The sequence below is a fragment of the Oryx dammah genome, unplaced genomic scaffold, assembly GCF_014754425.2.
Source record: "Oryx dammah isolate SB20612 unplaced genomic scaffold, SCBI_Odam_1.1 HiC_scaffold_2, whole genome shotgun sequence".
Lineage (NCBI taxonomy): Eukaryota > Metazoa > Chordata > Mammalia > Artiodactyla > Bovidae > Oryx > Oryx dammah.
The window spans coordinates 171,657,441-171,675,887 of record NW_024070186.1 but is presented as its reverse complement, the minus strand read 5'-3'; the positions used below and the strand labels follow the sequence as shown (position 1 = coordinate 171,675,887).

Below are 18,447 nucleotides of genomic sequence, written 5' to 3'. Positions count from 1 at the left end.
GCCTCCCTCGTGAGACTGTAACTTCCACAAGGGCAGGAGCTGTTGCCTATGCCCAGTGCTTTAACACAACACTGAGATTCTCCGTAAATATTTTCTTCACAGATGGATGGGTGAACAGGAGGTGTACAGAAAAATGCAGACGTGGCTGGAAAGGCAACTTCAAATAAGGTAAGTTGGAAGAAAGTTACTCAGATATCCATTCTCTTTGACAAAGGCAGTCATACTGTTAAAACCCCTTCATTTCTTGAGAAAATTAGGGTGTCAGATGCAGCCACCCCAGGGCAAAAGTTCCTCTCAAAGGTGGTGCACAAGCAAACGTGGCCCTCAGCGAGACAGTGCCTTTCACCCGCTTTCTCTCATGACCCTTCTCACACAAGGTGCCATCTCTATTTCCCAAGACTTCGAGAAACGGTCTAAAGAAAAATACGCAAATTTTTTTGAATTTGCTAAAACACCTGAAATACAGTGAACAAACCAGAGATTTTTTTTTTCCCCTTTAGCAGAGACAGGAAGTATAAAGAGCTCAGGCAGAAATTTGAGGCACTGAAACGAGCCGTCAGGAGGCTCTTCCTCATCTACGGTTAATTCCTGAATCATAAAAGGAAAGGAGGGCTGTTGTGAATTTACGGCCATGTCATATAAGAGCGAAGGCCATTTGTATGTATACCTAGAGATAACAAATCAAAAATAGTTTTCAGAGCAGCTCTGAGAGAAGATGGCCTGGCCCCCCACCCTCCCACGCTCAGCCCACCATGGAACACCAGCCTTACTTGATTGTCACGGTCACATCCATCATTTTGTCAGTCGTGATCGTTCCAAGGACGTGGTGGCGAATGGCTGTCAATGTCAAGATACTGGGTGAAGACCTGTAAATCAGAGAGGGGGGAAGAAAACACCATAACATCACCTCGACGTCCTCAAAGGATCACAAACAACGCCCTTTATGGGCGACCTTCCTGACCCTGAAATATACTATGTGAAACTGCTCTTAGCTTGGCATGAGAAAGCTTCTGAAATACATAGAAGTGTCTTTAAGGGTAAACTGATTCTCTACTCCCAAACTTTACGTCTCTAATTTCCAGTGAAACCCACAAGCATCTGTGAAAACAGGAAAATGGCAGACTAGAGCTTGAGAAATTCCTATCAGTGAGGCTGAAAGATTCAACAGATGTTACGTTCAAGACAGTGCAAAACCACAGCCTTCCGTCCTGGGTTTACAGAATTCTTGGGGAAGAGCTCTATCTTCACTTCCTCGGTTATTTACCCAAGTGTCTTAAAATCCTTATCTACAAATTCTTTTCACTCCCTAACCTTACTACTTCCAGAAAACATACAAAAAAACTCCCTTGTTCTCAGAAATAACTGTCGCAGAGATCCACGCTCACTCCCCTCCACAGACAGCACAGAGCGGTCAGCACCCAGCTTACGTGTCATAGGTGTAGAACGCTTGCTCGAACCGGTGGCAGGAGCGAGGGGTCACCTTGTACACGCCTGTAGCCAGGAAATCAAAAGTCATTTTCAGAGGACAGCATCTATTCCACTGAGCAATTCCAACATCTGGAATCCCAAGGCGGTGCCTCTCTTTCCTAACAGATCACATACAGGATCTGAAATGCCTTTTCCGCTGCCTACGGACGGCTTCTTACCAATGACCCATCCACTCAAAGGTCTGCTCACCAGGTCAGGATTTTCATTTTCCATCATTTAACAGCTCACAGCAGTTTATTCTCCGCAGACCAAGCTAACAGACACATGCACAAGGAGGAATAGGAAGTACATTTCTACTGGGATTCAGACTGAGAATTTCCTACTTAACAGATTCTGTTAAAGATCCAAAAGACAGCCACAGTCTGGACTCCATCCTATAAATATTCCTAAAAGGTGCATGGGGCAGGGAAGTCCCAGAAAACCAAGAAACAACTACAGAAAATACTTCCACGCCATGAGCTCATCAGGCTAACACTCAGATTAAGGGCATATGATGTCGTTTGCCAGAAGAATACAGTTCCAGGAAGGAGCCAAGTGTAATAGCAGATTCTCCCAAATGCCCTTTCACCAGCATTCTGGCCATCCGCCCAGCCCAAACATGAAATTCGTTCAAGTCACTTCTGTGGTTCTCATCACACTGATCAAGCCTCAGTGCAGTTACCTAAAAAATAAATTGTTAGGTTTCTTCATTCACTTTCTTTGTTCTTTCATTTGACAAATGTTGGCAGGGCAACACTCGGGCCAGGTGCTGTGTCGAGTGTTGACACAGAGAGGGGAACATGCAGAGTCCCAGCCTTCATGGGGCTTGCCATCTACAGAGAGAGAGAGAAGGGTTCCACAGCCACCAGGTGTGATGGGTGCGGTCTGGGGAGGAACTAGGCCTCGTGAGCACGAGCACAGCAGAGCTCCCAGCAACACTGGGGCACTAGCCTCCCTGGGGAGGAACATCAGAACCAAGAAGTGGCAGGCGGGCAGGCAGAGCTAGGTGAAGGTGGGTGGGGTGGAGGGCACTGCGGCAGAGCACAGCAAGCACGGGCTTGCTGGCTGCCCCCCTAACAGCTGCCTTCCTGCCTTCAAACCAGCTCCCGCTTACGCTCAGGTGAAAGCATGCCAGCCTCCAGCAGCAAATCCAGCTGCCCCAGGCTCCCTTGCAGCTAGAAGTGGCCAAGAGACACGGTTCTGGATGATAAGACATAAAGGGAGCTTCCTGGAGGATGTGGCATGGAAAACGTTTGCCCACCACTCCTCTCATCTTCTTGCCTTAGACCTAAGTTTTCTGGAGCAACAGTAGGCTCCTTGAAAACACAAGGCAGAAAATGAAAAAAACCAAGTGGGGGTTTCCCTAGTGGCTCAGGGGTAAAGAACCCATCTGCCAATGCAGGAGACAAGGGTCTGAACTCTGGTCCAGGAGGATTCCACATGGCATGGTGCAACTAAGCCCATTCTGCTATTGTTTAGTCACTGCACCACAACTATTGAGCCGGCACTTTAGGGCCCAGGAGCTGCGATTACTGAAGCCCAGGTGCCCGAGCGCCCATGCTCAGCAGCAAGAGGAACCGCCACAATGAGGAGCCTGCACACTGCATCTAAAGAGTAGCCCCTGCTCACCGCAACTAAAGAAAAGCCCACAAACTAAAGAAGAGCAAGCACAAAATCCACTTCTTAAAAATTAAAAAAAAAAAAAAAAAAAAGCAGTGCATAGTTCATTAGAAAATAAAAGGAAAAGGCAAAGGACTAAAAGAATCACAAAGACACCAACCCTAACACCTACCATCTGAACCCACGCCTGAGCTGTTAGTCTTTGTTTTTTTTTTTTCATTTTTTGGCCATACTGCATGGCATGCGGGATCTTAGTTCCCCAAACAGAGATCAAACCTGCATTGGAAGAGCAAAATCTTAACCACTACACCACCAGAGAAGTCCCGCTGCTAGTCTTTGTTAATGAATCAAATTAACCCCACTTGTCGGGGGTTGTCATACAGATTTTGTTACCTGCAGCCAAAGGCATCCTAATTAAAACACAGAAACAGTGGCTGGAACAGAGGGTGACAGGTAGAGCTAGATTACACAGGAGTTCAAGGTCTGATTAATGGTTTTATACATGACTGTGCCCTATCCGTGATGTATACGTGGTAAGACCCCTAGTGGATGCCTGAAATCGAAGACAGTACCAAACCCCCTACGTACTAAGTTTTTACCTACACTAACAGGTGGGTAACATATATGTAGATATGACAAAGGGCCAGACAGGAGCAAGACAGTCAGAGCCTTCCCCACGCTACTCAGAAGGCATGCAATTTAAAAGGTATAAGCTCTTTATTTCTGACATTTCCCATTTAACTTTTTCGGACTGCAGTTGACCAGAGGTAACTGAAACCGGAAGTGAAACCATGGGTAAATGGAGGTTACTGTACTTTATCTTGAGAACCAACAAAAGTCCCTAAATTATTCCTTAGGAAAACACAAAATAAAACTACAATGAGATCCTACTTTAGAACCACCAGGATGCTACAAATCAAAAAGACAGTAACAAATAATGGTAAAGAGGTAGAAAAACTGAAACCCTCAGACATAGCTGGTGGGAATATCAAATGCCAAATACAGCTTTTTCAGAAAATCTTTTGGCAGTTTCTTAAAAAATTAAACATAAATTTATCATTTGATTCCATTTCTATATATCTCCCCCACAGATGTCCACACAAAACCTGTACACAAATGTTCATAGCAACATTATTTATAATAGCCCCAAACTGGAAACAATTCAAATACCCACCAACTGGTGAATGGATACACAAACTGTGATATATCCATGCTATGGAATACTGTTCACCAATAAAAAGGAACAAATTATTAATATCTGCTATGACCGGAATGAACTTCAAAAACATTATGCTAAGTGAAAGGAGACTAAAAAATAACAGTATTGTATGACTTCACTATATGAAGTGTCCAAACAAGGCAAATTCCTAGAGATAGAAAGTAGATTAGTGACTGCCAAAAGCTGGGAATAGAGATGAACCGTAAACATGTAGGAAGGAATCACTGGAACAATGAAAATGTTCTGAACTGGATTATATGGTTATATGGCTAGGTATATTTACTAAAAATCACTGCATTGTACATTTTAAGTGGGTGAATTTTATGGTCTGCAAATTGCACCTAATAAAGTGATTAACAAAGAGAGAAAGAAGCCACTGAAGGATTTTAAGCAAGGTGGGAGTGATCACTCAGCAGGAGAGATCATGGGCTGATAGCGTTCAATTTTTCAAAGTGAAAGGGCCCTATGGTCTGGACTCAACTCAAACTCAAGCCTGGGAACATGTGCTAACCCCCAGCTCTAATTCTCTGGGTAAAAATGCTGCTCCCTCCAGAGGCATTACCCACAACCAAAATTGATAGCTTGATGCAGACTGAACAGAGATGGAAAAACACCTCTGAAAACACTCTCGAGAGCCTCTCCATTTCCCTCGCTCAGAGGACATCGATCCTTCCAGACTCACCGGGCTTGGACAGGCAGAACCGGTTGACTCCTTTGGAGAGGTTATAAATCCCCACGTTCTCGGGTCCATTCCCATCCTGGTAAAATTCCTACGGGAACAAAGCCAAGCCGATGCCTTACCAGGGAAGATGGAGACACCCGGACGAGGAGTGAGCTTTCTGCTTCTGAACCAGTCACCTGTTTTGCACATTAATCATTTGAACAGCTGGAAGCCAGGGGAAAATTAAAAGCCCTCCAAAACTTCCAACAGAAACGTGACCTTTTTCATTCAGTCAACTAACATTTACTGAGCACCTGCCATGCGGCCGGCCCAAGGCTGGGCCCTGGCTGCTGCCATGGCTCTTGTTTTCAGCGTGGATTACATTCTGATATGGGAAGACAGAAAATCTATGCAGTCAACAGAGAAGTCAGTAGACGTCAGCTAGGAAGTCACAGAGCTTAGTGGGAAAGAAACAGGGAGCAGGACAGAGTGCCCTCCGCAGAGGCTTGTTCAGCTTGGCCTCAAGACAGCTCCCCCCCGCCGCCCACCCCCCAAGCAGGTAACACTGGGGCTTCAGCCTGAATGATGAGAAAAAGCAATCACACTCAGTTGCAGAGAAGACGCAGCATTTCAGGCAGAGAAGAGTACGTGCAAAGGCCCGGAGAAGGGACCGAGCTTGGTGTGGAACTGGAGGCAGCTAGTGAATGAGGAGGAGAGGGGTAGGGGGTGAGACGGGAGTCAGCGAAGGGCTGGCCATCATTAGGAGTACATTCTTAGTCTAAGAGAAATGGAAATCAAGGACTGGTTTCCCAAATGTCTCTCGCTTGTTCTCAACTGGATATTAACCCGTTTCCTGTAACAAAGCTGTCTGTGGACCATTTGTAGTTAAGTGGCTCGAGTGTTCAACTGGCATTAGAGAGACCAGTCTCACTGCTCTGGTGTCTAACATAAGCAGCCACTTAATTGTCATTTGCCCCCGTTTTGCCACTGAGATCAGACAATGACACCTGCCATTGCTAGAAGTCAGAAGATTATACGGAATTCAGGAACAGAGCTACGCAGGGCTACACAGACGCTCCCATCCCAAAACCCACTGGGTAACTGCCAACCCAGCCACAGAGACTGCAAGAGGCCAGCCAACTCTGCTCAGCCGCAACTGTTCCTGAGAAAGGGCAGGGTACACAGGAAAACTTCAAACACGTGAGAGATTTACTCATACCTCCCTACAACCCTGGGGAGTGAATATTACGATCTCAAGTTCAGAAGAAAAAATGGAGGCTCACAAACATTACTTGAACTTGGCAGGGCCTACAAAGCCCACATGCTCTGCACTACATCAACAGCTTTCCAAAATCACTAGTCAAAGTTAGAGTTTAACGTGGAGCCAGGACAAGGAACTCTCCCCAACAAAGGCATCTTTCCACTAAGGGACTTAAAATGCTTCCTGACGGTGTTTCCATAATAGGTGGGTGAGCTGAGGGGCAGGAAAGGAAATCTGGCTTGACTGTGCTGATGGTCCTCTTGGCACACTAGTCCTTCTCTCTCTCCAAAAGGCGAGTGTCCTTCCAAATAAGAGCATCCTTAGCAGCCCGCTTACCAGAGTGATGGCGTGGGAAAGGGAGCACCGGAGCATGTAGCCCGTCTGCCTGAACTCAACGGCAGACACATCGTCCTCCAGAACCTCCACCTCCAGACTCTTGTTCTTCCAGCACCAGTCTTCATGCAGGATGCTGACTGCAAAGGACACGACACGGACACCATGTGGGCAGAGCGTACCACCTCCCTGAATACCCCCAGAAAAACAGTGCTAATGAAATGCATGAGTGACTTTATACACATGCTGTTCTTATTGTTCAGTCGCTCAGTCATGTCTGACTCTTTTGAGACTCCACGGAGAGTAGCCCGCCAGGCTCCTCTATCGAATTCTCCAGGCAAGAATGCTGGAGTGGGTTGCCATGCTCTTCTCCAGGGGATCTTCCCAACCCAGAGATCAAATCTGTCTCCTCCTTTGGCAGGCAAATTCTTTACCACTGAACCACCATGGAAACCCCTATATGCACATACATACAAACAAGTATGTGTATGTGTGTGTAGGTATATATACAGAGCTGGCCATGCTGGGAATAAGTAATTGCTCTAAAAAAAAAAAAAAACTGAAACCAACGGCCATTAAAATCACTAACAAAGAAATCCAACTGAGTCTAAGACCAGGCTATAGGTAAGGCATTCAGACTGGCAAACTTGCTCTCTAAGGAGCCAGAGAGTAAATATTTTCACCTCTGCAGGCCACACAGTCTCAACTATTTAACTCTGCCTCTGCAGCACACAAGCAGCCACAGATGACACACAAACAAATGGGCGTGGCTGTGTTCCAATAAATCTTTACTCATAAAAACAGATAGCTGCCCTCAGATCATAGTTTGCCAACACCCGACATTAACAGAAAACATAATCTGCCTGAAAAATCAGTCTACTACTCTCCAGGCTGTTTATAGCCAGCAGCTTCAAGCTGAATTCTGACAGAGCAAAAATATAGGCAATGGGCAGCTTCTTGAGGAAGACGAGGAAAAGTGCCTTCTCCTTCCCAGGCACTGTGCCGGGGCTTTACAAACTGGATTCCATCACTCTGCAGAAAGGTTTTGTGACTCCTGCTTCAGAAGGGGTAACCGGGTCCCGGGGAGATCAAGTAAGCCGCCAGGCTCACACAGCTGCTAAGTGGTAGAGCACGTCAGTGTAATCATGCGACACTGTTTTCAGGAATTTACAAATAAAATGGAACGAGAAGTGTGTGGGTCATCCTGAGAAGGTGGCAGCTGGTTCAGAAAGCCTCAACTCCTGCATTACTGCCCAAGCTAAATAATGCAAATCCAAGGTCAAAAGACAAAGACAAACAAGAGTTAAATAAGTATCGTTGGGATGCAACTAGAGAGCAAGTTTTCAGAAAGTTTACAGAGACAGGAAGTGCTGCCTTCAGTTCTTACTCTTGTATTTTCCGGGCAGCACGTTGTCAAACATGAAAGTCATCGAGTTGACCTTGCCGGAGAGCTGGAGGCTCCGCTTCTCGCCCTGGCGGCTCAGGGACTGCAGGATCACCAGCAGGTCACCGCAAGTGTCTGTAGAGAAAAGATACAGGGGCCTCACTTGGCGGCTCTGGGAACCACAGCACCTGTTCCAACCCTCGACCGCTGTGTATTGCTTGCTACCACTTAGCTCCTGAAGGGCAGCCCCAGGAGAGGTCCTTCAAAGCTAACAGGCATCTACTTGATTCTAAGAAGTTTCCCCATACCCCCACCTCTCTCACCATGTAAGGTACTGAACCAAGCAATAAGGCTGCCCAGCTTTTACTGCACTGGCAGAAACAATGTCTATGGAGCACCAACAGGAGCCAGAGAAAAAGTCAGAAGGCAATGAAACTTTCTTGAATGCCCACTTCATACCAGGTACAGAACTGGGCCCTTTATCATCATCATCATCATCATCATATTACTAATAACGGCAAAGATTTATATGGCTCTTGCTGTGTTCCAGGTACTTCTAATGGCTATTAAAAACTGTTAGCTGCTCAGTCGTGTCTGACTCTTTGAGAACCCATGGACTGTAGCCTGCCAGGCTCCTCTGTCCATGGGATCCTCCAGGCAAGAATACTGGAGTGGGTTGCCATGCCCTTCTCCAGGGGATCTTCCTGACCCAGGATCAATCCTGGGTCTCCCGCATTGCAGGCAGATTCTTTACCATACACACACTGACTCCTTTGATCGTCACAATAACCTTGTGAGGCAGGTACTGTTAACATCCCCACATTACAGATGAGGGACTCAAAGCACAGAGAGGTTAAGTCACTTACCCTACATCACACAGCAATGGTTCAAACCCATGTGGTCCGGCTCTGGAGTCTATGATCTTAACCACTATGCTATATGGCCTCTTGATATGACCACATTTAAGCCTCACTGAAACCCTCTGAGAGCAGCAGTATTCCCATTTTACTGAAGGAAAACTGAGGCTGGGCAAGTAAATGCTTATAGTCTCATACTGGTAAATGACAGAGCTAGGACTGAAACCTGGGCCCAGGTCCTTTCAGAAAAAGAATCCCACACGTTCTTTTGGGAGCCAAAGCAGGAGTATTCCGAGAGAAATGTTCCTGGTGATTGTGGCGATTATTCAAAAAGAACTGCACACAACACGGCCTCACGCACACCACTCTGCCGATCAGCTTCTGCTGTGACCTTTGCCACCGCCCAGTGAGGAAGAGCCCACCCAAATCCCACCTCTCTCAGCCTGCTTCTTCGAACTCATCCATTCTTGCTTTCAACTGACATCTTACCCAGACAAGAGACCTTCCCAGAAACCGATGCCAAAAACTGCACAAAGGCCACATCCATCACAGGCCTGTCAGTCACAGCCAGCAGCAGCATCTGGGGTTTCAGCATCAGCCCCGCCCTGGTCTCTGCCTCAGGAACCATCACCTGTGGAACACACAGGACAACGTCAGCGGCTACATCAGGGTCACTGCTCCCTGGCCAACAGGACACCAGATCGTCCATCTGGGCCTGAGGCTAGATGGATTCGGAAGGAGAAGGTTCGGTCCTAGGCATAGTCATATAGTCACAACAAATCTGCATATTGCTGGTGTGAAGAAAATGTATTTCTAATCAGACATAGAACACCAGCCTTCCGTGGTGTCAAGTTGCACACAAAAGCGTATCGGGGCACGCAAAGCTGTTACTGATCACTAAATCCTAGAACCTGATTCTGGCGTGAGGTCATTTGTGACATGAACTGTGAGCTTGTGGACCCACGTGGATGACCAATGGTGGACCTGGGCCATTTCTTTTTCCCTCATTTCTGCGTGTCTTTCTTAGGCTCACAAGAGGGGCTGAGAGGAGGCGGTGCTGGCCTTCTTCATCCCTAGAGAGATCACATTCCAGAGCTGCCCTTCCTTGGAGAATCCCCTGACTGTCTCTGAAGGAGCCTCCAAAGGCTTGTCTATGTGGCCAACACCACAAGAAGCTGGCTGGCTGGGAAAGGAGCTGACCACCCACACGGCATGCTGTTCGTGGATGCAGGGGGAAGGCTATGCCTCTACCCCACCTCCTCAGAACGGGGAGTTCCCACTGGCCTGGAGGAGAGCAAAGTCTTAGAAGGACCCTCCCTGATTCCCTCCCCTCGCCCAACCCCTGCTCCTCCCCAGAGAAGAGGAGCAGCAGCAGTTGACATGGTCTCAGTGCAGGGCTGGTGGGCTGAACCTCTGCTTCTGTCTTACCTCTGGCCTCCTGCCCCCACCTGTGCTCAGGCCTTCACCCCAGTGGTGAGACCACAGGCCAGGGTCTCCCTGGCTTCTTCACCAGGGAGATGGATAGAGGAATCAGGGGGTGCCTGCTCAGCATCTCCCATTTACAGCAGGGCAGGAAACGGGAAACTCCATTTTGGCCTCAGGGTCCAGAAGCCATGCTCTGTGGATGTAACTGAGCTGCCACTAGTAGAGAGTTTACTCTGATCTCGTCTGGAGACCCATGGATATTCTACAGCAGCCAAAAGCCTGAGGAGGTGACTGGCAGCCTGATACTAACCCCTAACAAACATCAGGACAGGAAAAGAGAAATACCTGTTGCATCCTTTCAAGCCGGCTGCCTATCTGCTCTACTAACCATGACACACAGGAATGTAAAGTTATCAAAATAAGAAGCTGGGAATGAAAATGCTCCTTCTCTGATGCCATCTTAAAATAACCCTTTCAAATCATTGTTGTTGTTGTTTTTCAAATATCTTAAACGGAATAAAACTCGTCATACCTGAACTTTGTAGGTCCCTGGTTTCGCTTTAAAACAGAATGATCCCTGAGCGTCCGTCTCCACAGTGACTAAAGACTTATCCTTGTCTTGAGAGGCCAGGACAACTTTGTATTTACTCATCTGCTTGACAGTGTCAGGGAAGCGAATGATTGATATCTGGCCACAGACACTGAACCTGCAACAAGAGGACCATTCAGCCCAGCAGGAGAACTCAATTATCACAGGAAAGGTGCTGGCAACCCAGACTTGGAATCCTGCTTCCAGCCCTCATCCTTGAGACTAGTGTGATCTTAATGAAGAGACAGGAATACAGACCAAACGACTCCAGTTTTATAAGCAATCATCAGAAAGAAGATTGGACCTCTTTCTGCACACAGAAAGGCAGAGAGAGGGCCTGGGGCAGGGCTGTTTGTGTGTTCTGGGTGACAGCTGGCCATTCCCCACTGCAGAAGCGGTTTTCAGACAATTTGTGGATGATAAAAATATTTCAGGTAATTGGGTCGTTGACAGTGGAGCAGCCACAACCAAGAATGCGGATGAGTCCTTAAAGGCAAGAGCTGTAAGCTGCCTAAGGAAGTGTGGTATTACCCAGGCGATAAAACAAGGCAAGGTTATCAAAGACAGCTTCCTCGCCTGTGATTATATATAATGCACAGAGAAAAGCAATCTGAGAGATCTGAATAGGAAAGGTAATTAAGTTTAAAGAAACGCAGAGCTAAAATTGAACTCCTTAGGAGCTAGGAGCTACAGAAGCAACTTATAATTGAAAAGCCCTATTAAGGTAATGACTCAGACTGGAGACTGCAAATGAGCAGAGTGTAAAGTACGACATGGCACATTTCCAGAAGCACAAGAAAGGCACATCCACCCGCTAATAAAAACCAGCAAAGCCCAGTGTCCCCTGAGTGGCCATCTTCATGTTTAGTCAGTTGTAATCATGTCCCACCGCTGGAGGTCACAAGCAATTCTTCAACGGCCTAAAATTTACATTTTGTAATCTTCAAGAGGATCGCTTTAGATAAAAATCAGTTGCTATTTTTGACAGGAAGAGAATAAAAAATGCTGGGTTCAGTGCTGGACAATAATGGGGTGCACTAGGTGCTGCCAGGCCCACTCGGCTGCAAAGAAAAAACAGCAGAAGGAACCACGAGGCGGTGCGGGCCACAGTCGTCTCTCTAGAGCAGAGGCCCCCGCCTCCTGGATCTAATTAATGCCTGATGATCTGAGGTGGAGCTGATGTCATAAGAAATAAAGTGCACAATAAATAAATAAAGTTCACCTGACTCATCACAGAACCCCCTCCTTCCCCTAGACCATGGAAAAGCTGTCTTCCAAACAACAGATCTCAAACGAGAAAAAAAAAACATGTCCCTGGTGCCCAAAAGGCTGAGGACCACTGCTCTAGACGGACGTGCCCAGGCTGGCCACCAGGGTTCAGGCTGGACAGCAGGGGGTAAGACACCACAGCCCATGGGTCAAGTCACACCAGCCACCTGTTTTGGTTGGGATCATGAGCTAAGAATGGTTTTCACACTTTTAAAGGGTTAAAAAGGAAAAAAAAAATCAAAAGACTATCTCGTGACATACAAAAAGTGTACCATTAGAGTGTGCGCACATAAAGTTTTCCTGGAACATGGCCACACCCATTCATTTATGAATTGTCTACGGTGGGCTTCGTCACAAAGACTGTATGGGCCCATGAAGTCTAAAATATTTATTCTCTGGTCCTTGATGGAAAAAGTGTGCCAAGCCCTGATCTGGATGCAAAGGTTTGCCTTTTTTTTTGGTTCCCTACTGTGTGCTTTCAGAGAAAATTGACAGGAAGGGAATACTGAAAGAACTGTTCTTAAGGCCCTTCCATACGCTCTTCATTTGTGTCTTTTTCGGGGCGAGGGGAGTCTCCTTATTCATTACAAGTTGAACCCCCTTGCCTAAGTGTTAATACTTTAACCATATGATGTGTTTTAGCTCATATTCTCCATTAAAGAGAAGTGACCCATTACACTAAACCTCAAATACACATTCATTTAGAAAAAGAACTAAAAAGCTGGTAGGAGAGTGTTTGTTATATTGAAGCCCTTAAAAATCAATTTGTGTCAATAAATTCTTTCATCAGACAATATTGGTAATGGGCTATATCCCAATACAAAATAAAAAGTTTAAACTCTGACAAAAAAAAATTCTTTCATCAGAATTTAATACATTTATGGAGAGAAATTAGTAATTTTGGTGCCTAGTGAGACAGCTACATTCTGTCATTTAACTCAGTTTTTCTCTTTTTCAAATAATGTTTTAAAAGAGAATAAAAGAAAAAGAAATATCAATGAATTAAAAGACAAACGTGCTATATGGCCCAAAAGAAAAATGATCAGCTTTTCCAAAGATATTCAAGGAATGTGGTTTCTCTTTGATTCAAAATTCCATTTCAAAGAGTAAATGTAAAATTAAACTACGTTTCCCTACCCCCATGAATGGGGAATGGTACCTCCTCCATCTACCCAAAGGGCTGAAACAGGAAACCTGAGCTCGGAGGCACAGGCCTATCACCCATCAAACTTACCCACTCCTTCCATCCCCCCCAGAACCCAGTCTCAGGTCCCACTGGTCACCATCTCCTCCAGCAAACTCCTCCAGCACCTCCTACTTACTCCCTCAAGTTTACTCTGGCTCCTCACTCCCCCATTTATTCCCCACACAGCAGTCAGGAGAAGAAAAGAAAATCTTTCGAAAGCACCCTGATTCACGGCTCCCTTGCTGAAAACCCATCCAGGGGCTCCACTCACCTGGGGAAAAGCTCACCCACACAAGATGGCCACAAGGCCTCACCGTCACCCCCGCCCACGCTGTCTGTCCCCCTACCCCTCTACCCAGAGAACCTTCCAGGAGGAGCCCCCGTCCTGCAACACACTGACCCCTCCACCTGCCAAGTCGGCCACTCGGCTACCTTTCAGTCCTCCCGAAGGTCTCGGCTTCCACAGCCCCCAGCCTGAAGGAAGTCCCCTGGGGGCCCCAAGCGCTTCCGGCAACCCCCCCTCCCCGTCCCCGTAACTTACAGTCACCATAACTTACAGTCTGGCTCACTGTACACGCCCAGCACTCACCTCGGCGCCTCACCCAGAGTCGCCGCTCAGAACTGCTCGTGAACGGAGAACTGAAGCCCAGGACCCCTTCCGGAGGCTCCTCAGGGGTCTGCTTCCTCGCTGAAGCCCTGACCCAGAGCCCCCACCTGCCTAGAGAGAACCTCCTCAGTGACCAGGCCAGTAACGCACGTCTTCAGGGCTCAGCTCCCGGACCCCCGTGACCGGCGGGAGGTCACATCTAAAGCCCCCGCGCCACGCCCTCCTGAGGCCGCCCCTTGAGAGCTGACATTCTACTTCCGGTCCACGGATCCACTTCTACCTGCTCCTACCCTTTTCCAAGGTTCTGCCAAGTCTTCCGGATTCACAATCCATCTGAGCACCTGGTGAAGAGCGCCACCTAGCGGGCCTGCGGACCCCGTGGTCACAACCGATGCGTCAGCCCCACCTGGCTCCTCTCCAGGGCCGCGGCCTCTTGGGCTGGGAACCCCGAGACATTTCTCCATCAGACAACTCTGCTTTCAGCCTCCCGCACCCTGATCTCGACCCTTCGAGGCCTTCCCCACCATAGCACCAACGTGTCTCACTGAAGACAAAAATCTAACCATGTTACCTCCACGCTTACAACTGTTCACTGGTCTTTGACTTTTCTCCCTGATGGAAAAAGCCCCCCCGCTTCCAATGGGGCATGAAGAGGCCCTGCGACACCTGCTCCCTCCGTCTGCTCAGCACTTTCCACTCCAGCAACACCAGGCGCTGTGCCCCCATCCCTCATCCACACCACGCTGCTCTGAGACGCCGCTCTCCACGCAGACCCTGCCCCACCCCGTAGCCCGCCAGGCTCCTTTGTCCATGGGATTTTCCAGGCAAGAATACTGGAGTGGGTGGTCATTCCCTTCTCCAAGGGATCTTCCCGACCCAGGGATCAAACCCGGGTCTCTCCTGCAGTGCAGGCAGATTCTGTACCACATGAGCCACCAAGTAACTTGTCAGTGAGCACCTATTGCCGAGGAAAAGATGGCAGCCTCCCCCACCTCCACTCTCTAGGGAACATGCAGAGAAGAAAGACCCAGACTCTACTCCAAGGCCGGGGTTCTCTGCACTAAACGTTGTCACTGTGTGATGAAACTACAGGAATTCAACCACGGCATGTCCCCTCACAACTCACGCTAAGCACAACAAGACAGGAAGAATTGTGACCCATGACCCGAAGCATCTTACAACCAACGTTCTCGACCAACTACACTACCTTCCAATTAAGCCAAGGAAGGCCTCACAGATGTGAAGTCAGGCACGACAGATCCTCTTCTACCGTAAACCCACTTTAATTCTGAAGCAAGATGATTTTCGGGAAGCAGCCAACAGCTAAGTACCTTCAGTTCATAACGTTTAGCTCTGATCTTTTTAAAGAAGCCAGCTGCGTCTCCACAGGTGTCGGAGACTGGATGAGACTCCGTAGCAGAAACACCTGGTCAGATCTAAGGTGTTCTGGTCTCTGCTGCCTGCCAGCGTAAGCCCTGGGGCCCCCACAATCTCCTTACCCTGTGGCGATGATGTCCGCCAGCTGAGGTGTGTTGGGTGCGATTTTGATCGTGACGGTTTCAAAGTACAGGTGCTCCTTCTGGGCATGGATGGTGTACGTCCCGGTGGTTATGTTCTCCAGGCGGAATGAGCCATCAGCTTTTGTTCTGACTGTAGAACAAAAACATGCTGACAGAGGATGAGCCGGAAACAGCTGCGTGTCACTCATCTACACGGGGACACCGAAAGCTGGCTTGTTTTCACAGAGTCAAGACTTTGTTTCCTTTCCACTTCCCCCTGTAGCAAAACCCAGGCCCAGAAATCAGGCCTGGGCCCCGCGTGTCTGCCTACCTTTGATCTGGCTGTTCAGGGTGACCACCGCGTCCGGGACACCTTCACCTTCCGGTCCATTCAAGACCCTCCCAGTGACAGAGAATCCCATGACGTGGAACACCGGCTGAAGATGAGGAACAGGGAGAAGCTGTCGTGTACTTGGGCTGAGGAAGCCCCTCTTAGGCCCCTGAGGCCATCGCTCAGCGTCCCGGCCCACACTGGCTCCTCCTGGTCCCCCGTGACAGCCCGGCTCCCTCCCAACTCACCCACCAGCAACCCCTTCCCACAACTGTCTTCCTTCCTCCTTAGATTCCCAAAACCTGCTGCTGCTAAGTCACTTCAGTCGTGTCCGACTCTGTGCGACCCCATAGACGGCAGGCCACCAGGCTCCCCCGTCCCTGGGATTCTCCAGGCAAGAACACTGGAGTGGATTGCCATTTCCTTCTCCAGTGCGTGAAAGTGAAGTCGCTCAGTCGTGTCCGACTCTTAGCGACCCCATGGACTGCAGCCCACCAGGCTCCCCTGTCCCTGGGATTCTCCAGGCAAGAACACTGGAGGGGACTGCCATTTCCTTCTCCCAAAACCTGGGTATTTGTCAAATAACTGAATGAAAAAGATCGAGAGACTGACTTCCCCAGAGACCACTGAGTCAGACCTGTGAGAGCACCCCTCCACGCCTGCTCCCCTCCAGACACTGTCTCCGGGGGGCCAGGCCACCCCGCAGTCTCCCAGCCTAGACCCAGGACCACCGTGCACCCCGCTGCCCAGACGCCAGCATCACAGGTGCGTGGATTCCACCTCTGCAAGGTCTCTCGGGCCCTTCTCCTGCTTTCCCACCACACCGGAATTCAAGTCCTAGGTCCGCCTACACCCCCTGCTCAGCCCCTGCTGCTGCGCATCCCCTCACGCCACGTTCTCAGCTCGGTTTATGTGTCTGCACCCTCCCTGCCTGTGAGGGCCAGAGCCTGGCCCTCCGCAGCTGCTGGGCTCCAGCCACCCTGATCTGGGGTTCCCATGAGCCTTCATTCACCATGTGGGGCTTTCATACCAGCTGCTCCCTCAGCCTGGATCTCCTCCCACACCTGGAGAAGATGGGAGACAGGCCGCCCCATCTCATCCTTCAGGTTCTGCTCAAACCGTCACCACCTCTGAGACACCCTCCCTGACTACCCTCTCTCGGGAGCCCCTGCCTCTTGCCCCAGCCAAGCACTGACAATCACGCTAGATCTACTTTAGAGGCTTCAGCAAAAACCTTCCCAATAGCCAGTAACTTTCCAATGTCCTTGTTTGATTTCTTCCTAGTTTGTCTACCTCCCACTAGAATGGGAGCTCCATGAAAACAGGGCCTTCTTCTGTCTTAGTCACCTGGTACACAGTAGGCACTCAATAAATGACTCCTGAATGAATGGATGGAATGCATGCATGTGACAGTATTTGAGAGCTTTAAGAAAATGGCTTCCTCTTTAGTCAGATAGCTCTTTGTCTAAAAAGACGTGGTTAACCCACTTATTAAATCATCTGTTCGCTCAACAATCATCTTTATTGGCACCTGCCATGTACCTAGCACTAAACCACGTGTTAGAAATACAGTAAAAGAACAAGACTCAACGGTCTTAATTATTTAGCTTATAGATTGCTTCCTGAAATTCCACTCATGTCTGTTTAAAACTTTGGTTTGCAATCGGGAAATGTATTTCCCCACTCACCTGCGCCCATGCTTCTGGGCAAGTCCCTTGAAGCACCAAGGGCTTGACTTTTACCCTCCCATCCGCGCTCCAGCACACAGCGGAACAGTCAAATGCTTTAGCGGATCTTAAAAGGCAGAGTCAGAATCCCACTGAGCATGTGACCTAAAAGCTAGCTTCCACCCGGTTAAGCTACTTCCATGTAGTCCTTTCTAATGTAAAAGAAAACGATTAAAATCTAACTTTTTCAATAACTGTATCACTAGGTGGTCCACTTATAAAAGGCTGCTGTTTTCTTTGGGGATTTGGCCTAGCACATTTCCTATAGTAACCATCTTCTACCTCTGTAATTAAAGATAGAAATGCGATGAAAAACATGTTCACCACCTGTCTCAGGTCTAAGGAGTTTGTCAGGCCACCTCTCACCCCCGTCACCTCACCTGTCAGCCCTCTCGGCCCAGACTCTGTCAGGTCACGTGGCCTCCTGCCACAGCCTCCGGGCTGGTCCCTCGCTTCCACCTTGGCCCCTGCAGACTCTGCTCACCGTGGCAGGCAGGGGGGCACACCTGCTTCTGCTCAGAACCTTTCAGTGGTGCCAACTGTCGCCCAGAAAGCCCGGCAGAACCTGCACAACCTGCCCCACCACCAGTCTAGCCCCTCTCCTCCTCCCCCCTCTTCCTCACTCCCTCCGTTCCAGCTGCCCTGGCCTCTGGGGGTTCCCCACACCCCTAGCCACACTCGTGCTTCAGGACTTTCGAACCTGCCACGCCCATGTCTTACACACACTTCCCACAGACATAAGTACACTTCACTGCCTCTCCCCCTTCAGGCTGTTACTCAAGTCACCTCCCCGTGAGGCCTTCCCAAGTACAACCCAGGAGACCTCAACCCCCACTTGACCTTGAAACAGTATAATCTCCTTTCTTGCTTTGTTTCTAAAGAACACACGCCCTTCTCATATACTTTCTGATTTACTTATTTATAAATGTATTGTCTCTTTCTGCCCTCAGAACATGAATTACACAAGAAAGGGAATTTTTGCCTCTTTCAATTACTCCAGTAAGCCCATCAC

General features: G+C 48.7%; 1 protein-coding gene across 1 annotated transcript in view; it reads right to left on the bottom strand.

The window, feature by feature from the left end:
* LOC120875209 (nodal modulator 1) overlaps positions 1-18,447 on the bottom strand; it is a 55,474-nt gene that overhangs the window by 20,313 nt on the left and 16,714 nt on the right. The window contains exons 10-18 of the mRNA XM_040256968.1: positions 15,709-15,814; positions 15,378-15,528; positions 10,760-10,934; positions 9,292-9,433; positions 7,949-8,080; positions 6,565-6,701; positions 4,989-5,076; positions 1,428-1,491; positions 771-866 (exon numbers count right to left, since the gene is read on the bottom strand). Coding sequence (XP_040112902.1) covers positions 771-866; positions 1,428-1,491; positions 4,989-5,076; positions 6,565-6,701; positions 7,949-8,080; positions 9,292-9,433; positions 10,760-10,934; positions 15,378-15,528; positions 15,709-15,814 — 1,091 coding nt within the window. The remainder of the gene's footprint in view (positions 1-770; positions 867-1,427; positions 1,492-4,988; positions 5,077-6,564; positions 6,702-7,948; positions 8,081-9,291; positions 9,434-10,759; positions 10,935-15,377; positions 15,529-15,708; positions 15,815-18,447) is intronic.